The following is a 19,684-nucleotide window of genomic DNA, read 5'->3' as shown; positions in this document are numbered from 1 at the left end:
CCCGATAGGACTCCTTCTTCAGCTTGACGGCACCCCTTACCGCCGGTGTCCACCAGCGGGTTCGGGTGTTGCCGCCCCGACAGGCACCAACCACCTTATGGCCACAGCACCGGTCGGCCGCCTCAGCAATGGAGGCACGGAACACGGCCCACTCGGACTCAATGTCCCCAGCCTCCCCCGGGACATGGTCGAAGCTCTTCCGGAGGTGGAGTTGAAGCTCCTTCTGATGGGAGACTCTGCCAGACGTTCCCAGCAGACCCTCACAATGCGTTTGGGTCTGCCAGGTCTGACCGGCGTCCTCCCCCACCATCGGAGCCAACTCACCACCAGGTGGTGATCGGTTGACAGCTCCGCCCCTCTCTTCACCCGAGTGTCCAAGACACGGCCGCAAGTCCAACGATACGACTACAAAGTCAATCATTGAACTGCGGCCTAGGGTGTCCTGATGCCAAGTGCGCATATGGACACCCTTATGCTTGAACATGGTGTTCGTTATGGACAATCTGTGGCGAAGTCCAATAACAAAACACCACTCCGGTTCAGATCGGGGGGGCCATTCCTCCCGATCACGCCCCTCCAGGTCTCACTGTCGTTGCCAACATGAGCGTTGAAGTCCCCCAGCAGAACGAGGGAGTCCCCAGAAGGAGCACTCTCCAGCACCCCCTCTAAGGACTCCAAAAAGGGTGGATACTCTGAACTGCTGTTTGGACCATAGGCACAAACAACAGTCAGGATCCGTCCCCCAACCCAAAGGCGGAGGGAGGCTACCCTCTCATTCACCGGCGTAAACTCCAACGTACAGGCACCGAGCCGGGGGGCAATAAGTATTGCCACCCCTGCCCGGCACCTCTCACCAGTGGCAACTCCAGAGTGGAAGAGAGTCCATCCCCTCTCAAGAAGACTGGTTCCGGAGCCCAAGCCATGCGTCGAGGTGAGGCCGACTATATCTAGTCGGAAACTTCTCAACCTCGCGCACCAGCTCAGGCTCCTTCCCCACCAGAGAGGTGACATTCCACGTCCCCAGAGCTAGCTTCTGCAGCCGAGGATCGGACCGCCAAGGTCCCCGCCTTCGACTGCTGCCCAGCTCACACTGCACCCGACCCCTACGGCCCCTCCTACGGGTGGTGAGCCCTCGGGAAGGAGGTCCCATGTCACCTCTTTGGGCTGTGCCCGGCCGGGCCCCATGGGTAAAGGCCCGGCCACCAGGCGCTCGCCATCGAGCCCCACCCCCAGGCCTGGTTCCAGGGGGGGGCCCCGGTGACCCGCGTCCGGGCGAGGGGAACTCTGAACCATTGATTGACATCATCATAGGGGTCTTGGGAGCTACACTTTGTCTGGTCCCTCCCCTAGGACCTGTTTGCCATGGGTGACCCTACCAGGGGCATGAAGCCCCCGACAACTGAGCTCCTAGGATCACTGGGACACGCAACCCCCCTCCACCACGATAAGGTGGTAGCTCAGGGAGGGGTTGGACTCCGCCAGGGCTGCCCTTTGTCGCCGATTCTGTTCATAACTTTTATGGACAGAATTTCTAGGCGCAGCCAGGGTGTTGAGGGGGTCCGGTTTGGTGACCTCAGGATGAGGTCTCTGCTCTTTGCAGATGATGTGGTCCTGTTGGCTTCATCGGGCCGCGACCTTCAGCTCTCACTGGATCGGTTCGCAGCCGAGTGTGAAGCGGCTGGAATGAGAATCAGCACCTCCAAATCCGAGACCATGGTTCTCAGCCGGAAAAGGGTGGCGTGTGCCCCCTCCGGATCGGGGATGAAGTTCTGCCCCAAGTGGAGGAGTTTAAGTACCTCGGGGTCTTGTTCACGAGTGAGGGAAGGATGGAACGGGAGATCGACAGGCGGATCGGTGCAGTGTCTGCAGTAATGTGGACTCTGCACCGGTCTGTCTTGGTGAAGAGGGAGCTGAGCCGAAAGGCAAAGCTCTCGATTTACCAGTCGATCTTCGTTCCTACCCTCACCTATGGTCATGAGCTTTGGGTAGTGACCGAAAGAACAAGATCGCGGGTACAAGCGGCCGAAATGAGTTTCCTCCGTAGGGTGGCTGGGCTCTCCCTTAGAGATAGGGTGAGAAGCTCGGTCATCCGGGAGGAGCTCGGAGTAGAGCCGCTGCTCCTCCGCATTGAGAAGAGCCAGATGAGGTGGCTTTTTACCATCTACAAAACATTGCTAATCTCAGACCTGTTGTCTCTAGAGCTGAACTAGAGATGATTATCCATGGTTTTGTGTCATCAAGGCACAACCCCTGTCCTTGTGTCTTTGCACTGGCTCCCAAAAAAATTGAGGACCAAGTTTAAGATTCTTGTGATTGTGTATAGAGTACTGCATGGTCAAGCACCTGCATATATCAATGAGCTGCTGAAGCCGTACAACACCAGCAAGACCCTGAGGTCCTCTGATCAGGGTCTGCTGGTTGTTCGTCACACAAGACTTAAAACCAAAGAAGACTGTACCTTTGAGGTTGCAGCTCCTAAACTTTGCAACTGTCTTCCTCTGGAATTGAGAACTGTGAACCCTGTGGACATTTTTAAAATGAAGCTGAAGACACATCTGTTTATACTTGCCTTTGTTTGATTTGCGTGTGTGTGTGTGTTTAATGTAATTATCTGTATTTAATATATTTTAATCTGATATGTAAAGGACTTTGTGACCTCTGCTCTTGAAAGGTGCTATATAAATAAACTTTACTTTACTTACTACTTTTGTTACTTGCTTACCACCTAACTAGCACTAAGCACAAAAAACAGTCCAGGATGAGAATGTCATTAGCTCTACAGGTGGTCAAAAGTGATTACATTCCATGGCAGTCACCCAGTAGTTGTCAAGATATTTTACTCAAAACTGCAACAGCAGACCTCGTGGGTGCAAAAGGAAGAGTGAGTGGATTTTCAGAGATACAGACATTCAGCCTGGACACCATTAATGTTAACTGGAATAATTTTTTGACAAACTGTTATAACCGTTTCTCGATATGCCCAATACTTTTGTGCAGCTCCATCTGCAGTGCTGGTTGAGAAGCACGATGATATCTTACCCAGTAAACCTCACTGTGACGATAGAACTGTTAAGACGCAGACACAGCACTTGACTGTCATTCATTGAGAAATAATTAGCATGTAATCCATCCTAAAAGGACATATTGTCTTTATAACATTTAATGAGCTTTAAAGGGATACTTGTATTAAACAATGTGTGGGTAGTATGTGTAGATGAACGGTGGTAAACTTCCTCCTCCACTGGCCAAACTTCACCAAGTGACGTAAATGATGTAAATGACTTCATTTGGCAGAGTTTAGCTGGCTCTTGGGGCTGTTCCCGAAACTACAGGCTATATGTCTACGTTTTCGTAAGTGGGCGCCATCCTGTTCCTTGCACAGTAAAACAGAGGCTGAAAAACTGAGATCAAATGGTAAAAGTAGGCAGTTCAGATCAAATATAAACCAAAATTCTGTTGTTGAGGCTGGATTGCACCAACAAGGATTGGCTTTTAAATCATTGTTTAAATTTAAATTTTGTTGCATCAAACTTTAAAACTAGCATAAAATAATGTTTATGTTAAACTGCTCTTTAAATCTTGGTTAAGCTTTTACTCTAAACCTAGATTAAATTTAATTCTGTTGCACCAAAACTTTAAACTGTGATGTAAGATTAAGTAAGAGTTTTAACTTTTTACAATGACTGCTTTTTCTAAATGAAGTGAGCAAAAATATCGAGTTCCTTTAAAGAAGGTTGAGTGACAGACTCAATATACTCACCTTAGTCGATCCGTTAAAAGAGTAAGCGGGTGCTGCTGCCAACCCCTCCTCTCTTTTATACTAACTAGTTGCCAAGAGAATTTTTATTTGTTTATTTATTTATTATTTTAATATTTAAATAACACGTCCCTATTGATCAAACTCAGCTGAAATTCTGTATAAATAGACTTAACTAAACCAAGGTTAATTGTAAATGGTGTAAGAGATCTGCTTAATTTTAAATCTAGATTTACTTATTTTAAAACCTGATTTTACTAAACTCTGATTGGAGCTAATCTTAGATCAGATTAATCATTGTTGATGTACCCAGCTTGAGCTGCCTATTTTACAACTTAAATGTTTTTAGAAACACATTTAGCTCACTTTTTAACTGTAACACAAGATGCAGCTGGCCGCCTTTATATTGAACATACAAGGCTGCATTTCGTCATCCACCAGTGGGAGCCTTAACTGGTCTGATGCATTCAAATAGTTGTTGTAATTTCCACCTTTTAAGCAAAAGCCAATGCCACAACCCTTTTTCTCTGTTTTCTCTGATCATGTAGCACCAATTTGCATCTTCCTGCATCTTCAGAGGCACCTTAGTTTTATATATAAGGACCTTTCTTATATCGGTGAAATACTTTTAAAGCTGTTTCCTTTTTCCGTCTTGGTTAGGTTAGCTTAAACACATTCTGTCTCTAGTTCAACACACACATATAAGATGGATATTAAATCTTCTCATTGCTGTTAAAATGCTGAACTACTGCTTTAAGCACTCAACAGATGACTTTTTTATGTAACTTTACATAAATAGGAAGGCCTTTTGAGACACTCTGAGCATTGAGCTGGATCTTAAAGTCCTTGTTCATTGATAATGAGAAAATACAGTTGAACTGACCAGAACACTTTGTCCTTGGTCACCCGCTCTGAAGAAAAGTCCACTTGCGACCCAGGTCTGTAGAGGCATAGAGCTGGGCACACAAAAAGAGAGAAGACCACAATTAGACAGCAAAACATAAACTCAAAGCATGTAGCATTAAATTATGAAGTCTAACCCGAGCCCTATTACCAGCTATATCCTTTACAATGGCGGATAAATCAAGTCTATTTGGATCACCCCAGTTCACCCAATCGAGCTACTGAATTTCATGCTTCACCAAGTTAAGACTGAGCCCCAATGAATTATTAATTACAGCAAGTTTTGTGTATGTGTGACTGTGTGTGAGTTTTTCTAATATTTTATGAGCAGTGTGTATTGTGTGTGTGTATTGTGTGTGTGTGTGTGTGTTGCCCTTGCTTTTATGGCATTGATTCCACCCCTAATGAAAGCCTATTGATTCCTACACGAAAAGCATCCTTGAAGCCTGAAAAGCACACTGGAGCTGAGAAAATAATTTTACCACATAAACTTCCTCTACCATAAAGAAACACAACACAGCTTTACAAAACAGTTGTCACTAAGAGGTTCAGTTGTTAAAACAGTACATTCTGTCAAAATCTTTACATAACTAACAAGCTTTATATGAGCAAGATTGCTCAGGGTCATGAGAAAACACCAGTCATCAGTGATCAAACTTAATACTACAGCACACTGCAGCTGCACATTTCTAGCTGTGAAAAACAAAAACTAAAGCTAACCTTGATAGAAATCTGTCCCTGCCCTCACAAACTAATTTAACTAACTAATTTACCCATGCTGCTCAGCGTCCTCCCATCAATTTCCAGCTAAATGATTTCTTTGTTCTGTCTGAATAGATTCCTCACTTCCATATGCAGGCTGCCCATATGGAACAGATTAAAACCTAATTGAATTCCTTACTTAATTACATGTAAATTATTAAACTTAAAAGAGGAGCTGAGTTGGCTCAAACTTATGAACTACCAGACCTACTTTCCCACCTTGATGTCTCCAGCTCCATTTCCACTTGATAGAACTTTAACTTTTCAGTTAGGAGTTATGAGCTTTAAGAGTGTAGATGTATCCTTCTATTCACAGTTGAAAATGTGGAATGACACAGATCCATTAATCATTTTATTTGAGTTTTGAAATAATACACTGAAATACATTTTTTGAATTATTTTTTTGACATTTCCCCCTATTTGACCGTCTGAAAACACGGGTACAGAATCGGGGGTCACAAAACATTGACACTGTGATGATAATGTTTGTGTCATATTCAGTTTAAGAACATTTCCTCATTTTGTCGTTTTATGGGTGGCTGTGGCTCAGGTGGAAGAGTGAGTCATCCTCTAATCCCAAAGTCCTTGGGCAAGGTACTGAGTCCCAATTTGCTCCTGATGCTGCGTCATCGGAGTGTGCATGCGTATGAATGATTACTACCTAGTAGGTGGCACCTCTGCCACTACTGTGTGAATGTGTGGGTGAATGGGTGAATGTGACATGTCCTGTGAAAGCACTTTAAGAGGTTGAAAGGACTAGAAAAGTACAGCTATACAAGTACAGTCCATTTGCCATTTACCATCTGAAAATACACCGTATACAGGCAGCGTTTCTCCTGGACACTGTCAAGTGGTGTATCATTCGTACACAACAGGTTCCAACCAGCAGTGTTCTCAACAGATGTCACCCATCCACATTTTAGGCAAGTGCTGTCCAGCCGTCTGGCGGCGTATCATACAGATGGCATTTCGTGCTGGATTCTTATGCCAAAATCATTGTAAAAGCAGCAACATATGATGACTTTGGAATGAGAACAGGCTGGAACGTCTGGAACGCTAATTTTATCTTAGTAAATACACTGGTGAGTACAATGTGATTGTAGCTGAAATAAATAATAACCAAAACCAGGAAAATATGCCCCCACATTTTGACAAAACCATTATCTAACCATTATCCATTAGCATTACCCTTTAAGAGCACCTGAAGTATTGAACCAATGCGGTGGAATTAAGTGAGGTTCTTGTTCTGCTACTGCTGTGTTCAAAATTGAAACTGAATGGATTGCTGAGATGCACTGATAGCAGAGATGTCTTGCTGGTGTAACATCAGTGCTGTTTCCTTGTTCAGTCATTTATGTTGTGATACCCACCCTGCTCTCCTTGCAGTAGGCCAGGAGCTTGTCTTCTTCCTTCGGGTGGAAGATGAGCGTGTCGGGAATGAAGGCGATGGGCTGTCGCTGGAAGGAGGAGCCTTCATCTGTGCTGATAAACAGCATCTGATCCCGTTCATTAATGGATGAGCCTACCAGCACCACCTAAAAGGGAGACAGAGGAGGAAGGGAAGAAATCAGAGGTCAGAGTGTAATCTCCTGAGATGTATATGTTGCTCAGTCAGCAGTCTGTGGAAGAAGCAAAGACAGTATCCTAATATCAATACTTGTGCATATTGCAAGAGAAAACTGATGAATATAAATGCATGCATGCCAATGTATTTAAGGCCGTTCTCTGAACTATAAAAACTGTCCATCAAGCTTACAAGCTCCTTAGACTGAGGTGACACTATATTGATTATCTATTTAGAGTTTAATAGCTCATAAAGTGAAGACATTAAATGCTGGGCACAGCAGGACCTGCCAGCCCACCAATCATAATTATGTCCTAGACAGCCATAAGTAAGGCTACCAATAGGGTTGATCAATAGGAGGTAATGGGCCAGTCATATTCTTTAGGAGTTTGAGAGAGACGGGAAACTGTCCAATGACGGTTGTTTAATCTCATCACAGTGTTTGTCTATGGAATGTTTTATGCTTGAACCACAAATATGTCAAGCATGTGAAAAGTACAAGTTTGCTGTTGTTTTTCAGAGGTGGAATAGTCACAGCTTGAGGGATGCAGCAGTATAGCCTGTAGAGAAGGTATCATGTTTAAGTCATTATACATGAACTCAGGGTTGAAGCATCATTCAGTTTTTACCAAGAGCATGAAGATATGCAACACGTTCTCATCCCACATCGCCTCTTTGTCAGTAGACTTCTACATATTCAAGCTAGGTATCCTACTGCATCTGCTGTTGACAACAAATCGGGGCAACAACAGCACATGGTAAGGTTGAGAAAATAACATAATGGCTTGGCTCTGTATTCATACAGGAAGAGATCCCCGTTGTCAACACACTTTCATCGCAAGTCATCGCATGTTGCCGCTTTGCAGTGGACTTCCGCATCTAAATATTACGGTTTAGGTGTTTTTCTGCATCTGCTATTTATGTTTCAGGATGCCACTACTGTGATGTCAACACAAGCACATGGATTAGATGAGATGTGATTGAGGCTCACTCAGCAACGAGAGATCAGAGACTGCTCTGCGCACATAGTTTCCTTTTTTTTAAACTTGGTTTAAAAAATTACCAATAAATCTACCTTCTACCTTCTAAGTGAAGACCAGGCTCCTGCATGAAAGTCCAGGGCTTGTTGGATCTATCCACCACCCCCTCCCAGGCACCCTTGTGCCCCCTATATTACATCTTAACCTGACAGGGCCTGTCCTGCAGCATTCTCAAGTGACCTCAATTTGGCCAGCATATCATAACATCTCGACCAGTTCTGTCTGGCTGAGTTCTCAGCTGATGCCTTCCAGCAGTGTATCATGCAGATGCAAAAGTTAGCTTTTTGTGTTGGGTTTTTACGCTCAAAGCACGGCAAATGTGGTAGCATCTGATGATTTCAGAATGAAAACAGGCTAGTCCTGGGTGAAAGTCCCCTCCTGTCCACCCAGTAGGGACCTTCATGCTTATTATAGTAAGTAGTTATAGGCATTGTTTGAATCTGACACCATTCAGTGGCATTTCATATGGCTACGACAGGTGCTGTCCATCCACATTATGAACCAATGGCCATATTACAAAGCAACATATTATACCACTGTTTAAGGTGGATTTTGGCTTCGGTGTCTGATAATGTGGCTGTATTTGATGACTTTAGAATGCGAGTTGGCTGCTGACCTATGGAAACAAAAAATGTTCTGTTCAAACATTTGTGGATTCAACATCAGAGATTTCTGTATCATATGTATTTTTTACTCCACTAATTTCTCTGAGATTTCCAAACACATTTTTGCTTCTGAAATCTTGCTGTCTTTTCGCTCTGTTGTATCATAAAACCTTCAAATTCTCAGTCACATAACCTTGCCATTAAACACACATTGAGCTTGTGATGCTGTAGGTGAGTAATTATGTTATTATATTAAATAAATAAAATGAAATTAAATGCACTGAGACACACAAGCTAGTAAGTAAGCATGCACACATAAACACACAGATCCTTTTCAGTATTCCGTCATGAGTGCATAGCATGCCCCACATCGTACTGGCTGTACTGTGTGTGTGTGTGTGTGTGTGTTTGTGCAACTCTTGCTAGTTCTGAATACACTTCTTTGAGTAACATGGTCAATACGAAGCCTGGCGTTTGTTGTCTGGCAGAGGAAGGCCTACAAGACAAACGGTGGAGTGATCAAAACAGAAAAGCAGGAGAGGAAACGCACAGAGGACTGGACAGTTTCTCTCAACATACAGTTCTTTCTTTTTATTTATGTTTTTGATGTCTGTAATTGAACTGAGAGCTGCCCACATTGTTTACTTTTGACAGCCGATTTACTAGAAGGTTCGTGGTTCAGTGCTTTGCTCAAGGGCATGTCAAGAGTATTTGCTGAGAGAAAGCAAAGATGTTGGCCTTTTTTCTTTCAAAAAAAAAATATATATATATATATATATATATATATATATATATATATATACATATATACATGTAAATATATATTTAAAAAAACAACAGAAAATTAGCACAAAAAAAGGCAAGTTAAAAAGAAACGAAACAAACAAATAGAAAAAATAAAATAGAAGTGATCTGATAAAAAGCTAAAAAAAAAACAAGAAAAGAAAAATAACAACCTATAAACTAATTTTAAATATATAATTGATGATTATGAATATATTCTTTGGATAATTTTCCATAGCTTTTTAAAAAGATATATATTGCAATTTGAGGGAAGTTGCTCATTGCCTGTGGTCCCATGTTTTTTTTTTTATTCAAAGAAATCAAAACAAATTGCTCAGGCTCAAAGTTTAAATAGTTGTGAACCACATCTGAATACTGCACAAGAAAAGGGATGTCGATCCAGGCTTTAAAGGGTTAAACAAAGTTCTTATGGCAGTCCTGCATTTATCATGATAGTTATTCAAAAAACATCAGATAATTTGCAAATATTCATAACACTTCACTGATTAATTTGTAAAGCATCTCAAATTGTAAATGAAAACTTTTTTGTAATTTATCATTTTCTATTCAATTTTGTATTACTGCTTAGTATTTTCATCTATTAGGCAATCTTTATTTTAATCTGTTTTATGCTTGATTATTGCTATTAAGGGGGAGGTATCTTTATAAGCATTTTTGGCTTCTTAACTCTCCTGCACAATGCTCAAACCCTTTTGAATTCCTACTGTCTTTTCTAAACATATATATATGTGAAAATAAATAAACTAAAGTAAACACATGTAATCTGTAAGATGCTGATTGTAATAACTGAGTAATAGTAGAGTATAGTCACAAGTATTAACAAGCAGGAGACATACTGTAGGGCAATAGGGAATTTATTTACATGACAACATAGCAACATATTAGAATCTTTGAGACAATGTTTACTTTATTGAACATGTCTCATTGTGGTCTCTCTCTCTCTCTCACACACACACACACACACACACACACACACACACACACACACACACACACACACACACACACAGTCACTTCTGTCACCATTGGGGAAATTACACAGACTCACATTGATTTCTTGGAGCCTTACAGCAAACCATAATCATTACTTGCCTAATTCTACAATTCCTTACCACTGACATGAAAAATTACTCCATCCTCTTCTCCAGAATGTCTCATATTAATAGTTTTGCAAGGGCTTAAAGAGGGAACCTCTCAAGTCAGAGATGAAGCAGAGACTTGAGAAAAGGGAGAATAAATGGATGGAACATTATGTTTTTTGGTGCTAATGTTTTCTGTTCTTTTCTCACATATTCCATTTAGATCTACATGATGAGCCTCTCTCATATCATGGCTTTGGAACCAATAATATTAAGGACAGTACTGGTCAAAATGAATAACAGTATTGGTTTGAATCCAGCACAGATACCTTAAATGGTAAATGGACTATATTTGTTTAGTGCTTTTCTAGTCTTATTGACCACTCAAAGCGCTTTAACACTACATGTCACATTCACCCATTCACACACACATTCACACACTGGTGGCCGAGGCTACTGTACGGGGTGCCACCTGCTACTCAGTAGCAGTAATCAGTAATCTTTCACACACATTCGCACTCCGATGACACAGCATCGGGAGCAATTTGGGGTTCAGTATGTTCAGACATGTTGCCCGGAGGAGCTAGGGATCGAACCACTGACCTTCCGATTGACCGACCGACGACCCACTCTACCTCTGAGCCACACCTGCCCCTTTGAAATCATCACAAATATACTGAAAAAAAGGTCTGAATTGGAAAAAAGCTTGTGTGGATCTTAATACATTGCAGGACTGGACTCACCTGATGCAGTAATGTGACTTGTCAACAAGTGGCACTCTTGTCAATCTGTAAGCATGAAGCAAGCCTTTGAACCTTCATCCTAAAGCTGAAACTGGCCTTCAATCATCAATTCACAAAGAAGACTGGGAACTTTTTTTGAGGAGGCTACAAAAAGATGATTGGGGCAGGCAGACAGACGCTACATCGCACAAGTCATCATCCTCCATAAAAAAAAAAAGACTTTGATACATGCTTCCTCTGTAACCATTTCCTCTGAGTAATAACTCAAGCTTTGGGAAGCACACTGATGATATTGTGTGAGGCAGATAAAAGCCCGCTCTAAACTTCCTGTGTCTGGAGACTGTAGGGGTGTCACACATTAAGGGGACTTACAGAAACAAAACTGAGCTCTTTTGAGTCTGCAAAGGGTTTAAACACCAGTGTGGCTTTGCGGTGTGTACACTGAATCTGTGCCAGGCTTGATAATCTTTCGTTCACAGTCAGTCTGACAAAGGGAGCTGATCGTTGAGAACACACAAGTCCTGCTGTGTTGGCACATATCAGAGGGTATCAGCTCTATAATCTTTTATAAAACAACACAATCTACTTAGCAGCTTACAATAGTTGATGGAGGAGTGCTGGCATGCAGTTGCAGTTTAAAGCCAGACTGGAATTTGCTAAAATGCATATTGACAAGCCACAATGCTTCTGGGAGAATGTCCTGAGAGATGAGACAAAACTGGAACTTTCACATCAGCTGTACCTTACCAGCTGTACAGACAAAAAAATGAAGCTTTCAAACAAAAGAACACCATGCCTACTGTGAAACATGAGGAGGCTCGATTATGTTTTGGAGCTGCTTTGCTGCACCTGGAACAGGGTGCCTTGAATCTGTGCAGGGTAGAATGAAATCTGAAGACTATCAAGGCATTCTGGAGAAGAATTTACTTCCTATTGTCAGAAAGCTCCATCTCAGTCGCAGATCATGGGTTCTCCAACAGGATAATGACCCAAAACACACAGCAAAAAGCACCCAAGAATGGCTAAGAACAAAACATTGGGCTATTCTGAAGTGGCCTCAATGAGCCCTGATCTAAATCCTGTTGAACATCTATGGAAAGAGCTGAAACAAGCAGTCTGGAGAGGGTACCCTTCAAACCTGAGACAGCTGGAGCTGGTCGCTCAGGAAGAGTGGGCTAAACTACCTGCAGACAGGTGCAAAAGTCTCACTGAGGGCTACAGAAAACTCTTGCTTGCAGTGATTGCCTCTGAAGGTTGCACAACAAAATATCAGGATAAAGGTCCCATCATTTTTGTCCATGCCATTTTCATTTGCTTTATTATTTTAAATATTCTGTTGAATCAAAAATTTAAAGCAATGTCTGATTTTCATTTAATATTTAATTAACAATAATGGATGCCACTTACTTTTGTCAGTGTCAAGTTATTTCAGACAAAATTGTGGGTTCTTCTATTTTTATGGAAGGGCACCAACAAATTTGTCCATGTCTGTAGGTATTGACTTATAATGCCTCATGGAATCATACATTATGGGCCGTTTTTACGAAGCTTCCTAGTACTATGAGTTGCTCCTGGTGATGAAATTCTAAAATTGTTATTTTCTCTCCTTTCTCCCCTTAAAGTTAAGACTAATTCCTGGTAAAAATAAAAGTTATTCACAAAGCATCTTAGCCCTAAAGAGAGCACCGAAGGTTAAAAAAAAAAGTGTTAGGTGAAGCAGGCAGGACTTTTAAGAGGCTTAAGATTTTCTGAAGCAGAGTAGAAAACAACAGAAAGGCAAAAATGTTGGATGACTCACATCTCCCACCCATCACAATAACAACATCATGCGAGGTATATAAAGTGACTATCAACATTGAAATGACTTGCAACTGTAAAACTGCAACAGTGCAGCTGTGTGATCACACAAACAGCTCTGCAGTCTCATATTGTAAAGCAGTTCATTGCTTTTCCACTGGGCATCCATACCTTGCAGGCTCACAAGAGTCTGTGACAACCAATCACATTTGTTAAAAGAATGTTTCATACCCCACAACAGGGTCAACCACACCTACTCTAAAATAAAAGTTTCTGTCACTTCCTGCTCAGAGTTGCTCTGAGAACTTTCCTAATCCACTCCTAAACTAGGACTCCTTGCTAGAAGTTGTTAGGCTACGTTAGGCTTCTTTTTCCCTGAATTAATCATATGAATCAGGTAACACCTCCACTTGATATTAATTTTAAATCACTACCGCTAGCACCACTCGCCAAATTACCAATACCAGGGTGACCGAGAATCTTTACCAACATGTAATGAAGGATGTGTCACTAATGGAGGCACAATGCACAACGAAAGTAAACAGTAGTAGCAAAATTGTGGAATGTTCTAAATGGTTCAAAATTAGGTGCAGGAACAGAACCAGTTCTATGCTGGTGGAACAGGATTATCACTCAGAATAGCTCTTTTAGTTTTATGAATACAGTGTTGTCATATCTGATTGACAAGATGGCAAAAAAACAAAATAAAAATAAGGCCCAAGTTGCAGTAAATCAGAAGAGTCCTTGCCTTTTCATTGACATTTGGGTCCACACGTAAACACCCATACACATGCATATTGGTAGCGGCTTGCATCTAGCAACTCCTAATGCAATTGCTTTTCACTTAATTGCCTATGTTAATTGCTTGGGTTCTAGTTTTCACTGTTAGCGGAAGTTGCGTGTGACAGCAGCTTACTCAGCTGTGGTCTGCTGGGAATCAAGACTTGGGAGAGCAGAGCAGTGTGGGAGCCCAGAGGACACCAGCAGACAGCATACAAGTTGTTTGAGGATAGGATGTTTGGCCTTTTCTATGGGTAGATTTCAAACATAAATACCTTCCTGGTATCAGAGGATGTGTAAGTATTAAAAAACTATCAAGAACCAAAATTTTGTAAACTTGTCTTTGATATGATAGTTCTTGATTAAAGACCCATTTCTGCAATTCTGTCTTGTGCACTCAACAGTTTGCAACCAAACAATGATTGACTTCTGATTATTTCTGAGGTCAAGATTGAACTTTAAACTGATGGGTCATTAATATCATGTTTGGAAGAGAGGTTTTATAGTTTCTTGTCCAACTTTCTTTATTAAAAAACATCTTAACAAAATAATTCCACTCATGTCCAGTGCAGCCTCCCTTTTGTCAATATCCTCAATCAAACCAGTCTAAGGTTGGTATCAACAAAATATCACTCAAATAAGTTAGGATGATGGCTGTTCCATCAGTGTGTGAGTGCGTATGAATGTTTAAAGCCTGAGTAGCAGGTGGCACCTTGTAGCTTCGGTCACCAGTGTGTGAATGTGTGTGTTAATGGGTGAATGAATTTTAGCAAATTCTCATGCCGAAGTTGACAATCTCAATGCCAAAAGCCACCTGAGAACACAACTGGATAGAACTGGTCACAGTGTTATTAAACACTACCAGACGGCTGGACAGCCAGGTACTCAGAGCATGATTAAGCAGACTCTGAAGTCCACTGCAAAGAAGGTAGAAGGTAGATTTAAAACCAGCAGCTACTATGGAGATTCCATCCAGTTGATTGGTGATGCTACTGATGGCATTGTTCAATTCCTGCAGTGCATTTTTTGAATTTGCATCAAAGAATTGAGTCTAAATTGTTCACACGTCAGTCCATCCAATGCAACAGATAACAGAGCAGTCCCAGATGTCCCATTGCAGAGTGAGACCAAAAACCACTTCACTCTCCTGCGATCAGATACTAGACATAAGAAGGCTTGGCAGAGGAACAGCACCTGCTCCAAGTCAGGCCTCACCGTGATACCAACTCTTCTCCCTCCTTTCATTTGGCACTTTCAGTTTCATTTCTCCCCTACAGTCCGACAATTCAGTCCAAGCCCCACACAACATTTCCCGATGCTGATAAATGCCACTCTATCATAGAAAAGTCGTGCTTCAGCAGAAGGGGCCATGGTGCTGAAAAACTGTTGCTGAATGAGCCTTAATCGCACCTCACCCACTTTTTTCTCCAGCGAGTGGACATGAGACAGAAGAAGGCTTGGAAGAGGAACAGGTCTTGGTCCAAGTCGGGTCAGTCTTTACATACACTGCAAGTGAGTTGTCTTGTTTCCTTTCTTAAAAATCACAAAAAATACACCTTTTCTCAAAGCCAGATACTGAGACAGAGATTATTGCTGGATTTTTAAAATTCCTGGTGGTCCTTGAACGCTTTATGGGCCACAAATGTTTCATTGAAACTCATTGAAAATGTCACCAAAAATACAGTTTGCCATTAGCAGATCCTGTGAAAAAACATGAAATATTTTCGAAAATCAGATAAAGATATGAAGTATTGTGTCCTACAAAAACATAGAGCACAAAAACAATTCATTTTAGGCAGATTATTATCATAATGTAACAGTCTGAGACAAAACCTAAACAATGCCAATGCTGCACTCTTCACTCGGACTGTCCTGTTGGGATTTAATCCTATATTATATCTTTCACCGTTACATGGAGACATATCAGCTCTACTGCACCAGTTGCTATTGGAATAACATTCGTTGTGGTTTTATTTATTGTGTATCATAAAGGGGCTTCATTTCACTTTTCATTGTGCACATCTGGGTTGTAAAATTACAATAAATGAACTTTGGAACTCTTTCTAAAGCAAACATAAATACAGCCGTCCCTTACTTTTATAAAGCCCTTTGTAAATGGTGCCTTGTTTACTTATTTATGTGGCACCATAATTGGGAAGTCAATTTTCAGGTCAATTTTATTCATAAAGCCCATTATCACAAAACACGATTTGCCTCAGAGGGCTTTACAGCATATGAACAAATGTATTTTACATAGCAAGAGCATTTTGTTTTTCAGTGACCCCCCCCCTTGATCTATCTCTCCACATCTTGACGTGTTCTCTGTCTGTTTGATGTTGTGTTTGCCTTGGCTTTCTCCTGCCACTCTCTGTTTCTCTCCCTCTCATTGATGGATTTCTCTGTCTTCTTCGCCCTGCCAATATCTCCTTCTGCTCCCACTGAGTCTCCTCTGTATCAGTCTCTAACTGTTCATGATGGACGGCAGGTCTAGGCTTTCCATTAGAGGATGGAGACAATGATCAAACCTCGGGAAAGCTCTCTCTCCTTTTTTAATTACATTGCTCCATCAAGTATAGAGGAGGAGAGGAGAGTGAGAGGGAGGTGAGGACAAGAGGAACCTCACAGCAATTATTCTCCATTTAATTACAGAAAGTAAAAAACAATCTGCACCTCCTTGCCTTGAAGCTCTGTGTGTGTGTGTGTGTGTGTGTGTGTGTGATTGACAGCCTCACCATATAGGAACACACCTGAAAGACTCTTCTCTCTTACTGATGGCTGCCACTTGACAAGTGTGTCAACCGCCCACAGACACAAACGCACACACACACACACACACACACACACACACCACAGTTATACTCTGTGGTACTGGGAGCATTCATCTCCATGACAGCTCTACTCTGGCAGGGGCCAACAACAGACAGCAACTGCTATATTTATTCACAAATTTAATATCTGACAATAAATGTGTCTGACGTCAGACAGAACTATCTAATTCAGAGACACTCTATAGAGTGAAATGCCTCCTTCAAGTTACTCATGATGGATAACATATTCACAGTCACACCTGACTGCTGTTATTCAATGATGATTTGATGACGATCTAGATATGTGTAGTTGATGTAAAGTATGGTGTAAAGTGTCTAGCCTGTTTTCATTTCAAAGTTAGCAAATACTGCCACTTTGCCAGTGATTTCAGCGTCAGACACTAATACCAAAAGCCACCTTTAGCTTTTAGCGACAGTGTCTGACACATCATGATATGCATCAGTTTGTATTGTAGCTGGATGGAACGTCCCGTGATGGTGTGATATACCCACACTCAACTAGATGGCACCAGGCATGTCAGTATGATATGCAGACAGGTGGTGTCAGTTCATAACATGGGCATGTCATACTAATGGATGGTGTCAGGTTGAAAAGTTGCCAATTATGATGTGATATAAGGTAGTGGTGTGGGCAAGAGGGGTGGTCAACAAACCCCAGACATTCACCTAGGAGCCCGGTGTATGCTTCCTGTATAAATAAGGTGCTGAACTATTAAGTTTTTTTTTCAAAACCTAACCAGATGACAAGATGACATCTTAAAGACATTTTTGATCAGTTACAGTCATGTTGGGCTGATTCATATGATTAATTCAGACTGATTTTAAGAAGTGGTTTATTCTGCCCTAGATTCATCGCATAAATCTAAAAATAGACAACCACAGCCAGGCACTGGGTTTGACCCACTGCACTGGTCTGCGATCATTCACTCGATTCACTCGATTTCAGGGTCTCTGGCGATCAACACCAGAGACCCTGAAAACAACTCCTAAGTAATACTGCAACAAAATAATTCCACTGCCTGTTTTTCATTCCTGCTATCTCTCAGGGACTCTCATCATCTGTGCTTCTTCTTCATCTCCAAAATTCAACAGGGTCCTTTGTGGTTATCTTTAAAGAAAATGTGATGCCAGTTATGGCTGACTCAAGTTAACAGAGAAAGTCAAAGTTAGACACTTCCGCCAAGTTTAGTTCAGAAATTGTTCTTCTGCAAAATGACTATCACATGGTGTTGAATGGAACTGTTTTAATGATAAAAGCTGGAATATGACTATGACTATGTTACGTATGATAATCAGTAGTGATCAATCAGGCTGCTGAAGCATGTCCCAAACCTGCCAGATCAGATTTTGGCAATGACACAGGCCACAGGTTAATTACAAACTGCCACTGCAACAAACACTTCAGACACAGAGAGAGACCCTCGCTGAGACAGAGTGAGACAGAGAGGGAGAGAGACAGACAGAGAGGGATAGATAGAGACAGAGAGGGAGAGCTGCAAACAGTTACTGCATGCAAAGGGTAGCAGGGCTGATGTGGGAGATAGCAGGCGCTAGAATGAGAAAAAAAGTTCAAACAAAATGTTAAAGACTCAGTCAAGACAACAAAATACAGAAAAAGGCCACAAGACAAAGGGTGGATCTGACTCATAGACTGTAATATTAAATATGGATATCTTTAGGCCTTAATAAAATGTAAACATGTGAGTTATATAACACCCCCACACCACCCCCACAGTTGTCATGAATGTTGAAATTAACTTTAGAGACTGAAACTGTCTTTTTGTACCAGGCTGTAAACATTTTCATTTCTGCTGTAAGTTGGGCATTTTAACATGAGGGTCTTTACTTTAAGGATTGACTCTTTTGTTACCAGCCTCAAGTGGACATCAGACAAACACTTTTTGGTGCTTCCAAAGCATGTAAACATGTAGTAGAAAGCTTAAATACAAGTATGAGCCTGAAAATGAGCAAACCAGGTCCTCTTTAACAACACTCTATTTATGTGGGCAAATTTCAACATTCACTCTCCTTTCAGATCTCTCTTTGGTTGCTTCCAACTCCTTAGAAAAAAAACTGCATCTTCAGCTGTTAAATATGCTCACCAGTCAGTCTCTAACTGTGTCTGTCTGAGCAGGTCATGTAAAGTGAATTTATTTGTTTATAGTTGTATGTGGTATGATAATGATGTGATGATAAGAATATTAATTAGTGCAGCTTGAAATGTCAGTATTTAGGGACACTGTACTTTAGGGACACTGTACTTGATGAATGCTAGTGATACAGAGACATACAACGAGAAGTGGAGGCACACAGAGAGACAATGAGTGAAATGTGAGCTTACAGTAGTCTGCCCCTGATTGGCACAATTAAAAAGCATTATGCTGCCAAGACCCTCTCATGCAACACATGCTGGTCTGCCAGCCCTGCCCTGTCAGCTCTGCCCAGCAAAATTCAATTACCACTTATCAGTGACAACAAGCACTGCTCTGACTGGCATACATATCTGTGATGCTGGACACACACTCACAGACACACACACACACACACACACAGGAGAGAGCTAGCTGAAGGCAGAATCAGACACAGATGCAGTAAATCCCAACACATCTCTGTGTTTGCTGCCGTCTCTCACCTATATGGGGCGCTGAGTTGTGCACTCTGAAAGAAACAGCAACATTTCTCTACATTTAGCTCTGAAATGTGACTAAAATGAGGTGTGAATTTTTCAGTCACTTTTTAATCACAGTTAGAGCAATATTTGCGAACTTTGTCAGATTTATTCTTTTGTGAAAAAATATGTTCAGGATCATGTCACTGTAAAATAAAATGTTTAAAATTAAATCTAAATGTTTAATATTAAGTCTAAATGTTATATGTTAAATCTAAATGTTAAATCTAGATGTTTAATGTTAAACCAAATGTTAAATATTAATTACAAATCTTAAATCTTGATGTCATGACTATAAATATTTAACTAATATGCAAATCCACACTGCACTTAGCAGAAGCACCAAAATAAGAG

General features: G+C 41.5%; 1 protein-coding gene across 1 annotated transcript in view; it reads right to left on the bottom strand.

Annotated features, from left to right (window-relative positions):
• sorcs2 (sortilin-related VPS10 domain containing receptor 2) overlaps positions 1-19,684 on the bottom strand; it is a 353,265-nt gene that overhangs the window by 169,336 nt on the left and 164,245 nt on the right. Inside the window, 3 exon segments of the mRNA XM_042512640.1 lie at positions 4,641-4,671; positions 4,674-4,713; positions 6,793-6,957. Coding sequence (XP_042368574.1) covers positions 4,641-4,671; positions 4,674-4,713; positions 6,793-6,957 — 236 coding nt within the window.

This window comes from Plectropomus leopardus, chromosome 23 (assembly GCF_008729295.1).
Source record: "Plectropomus leopardus isolate mb chromosome 23, YSFRI_Pleo_2.0, whole genome shotgun sequence".
Lineage (NCBI taxonomy): Eukaryota > Metazoa > Chordata > Actinopteri > Perciformes > Serranidae > Plectropomus > Plectropomus leopardus.
Note: the sequence above shows the minus strand (reverse complement) of the source record. Positions and strands in the feature narration are given on the sequence as shown.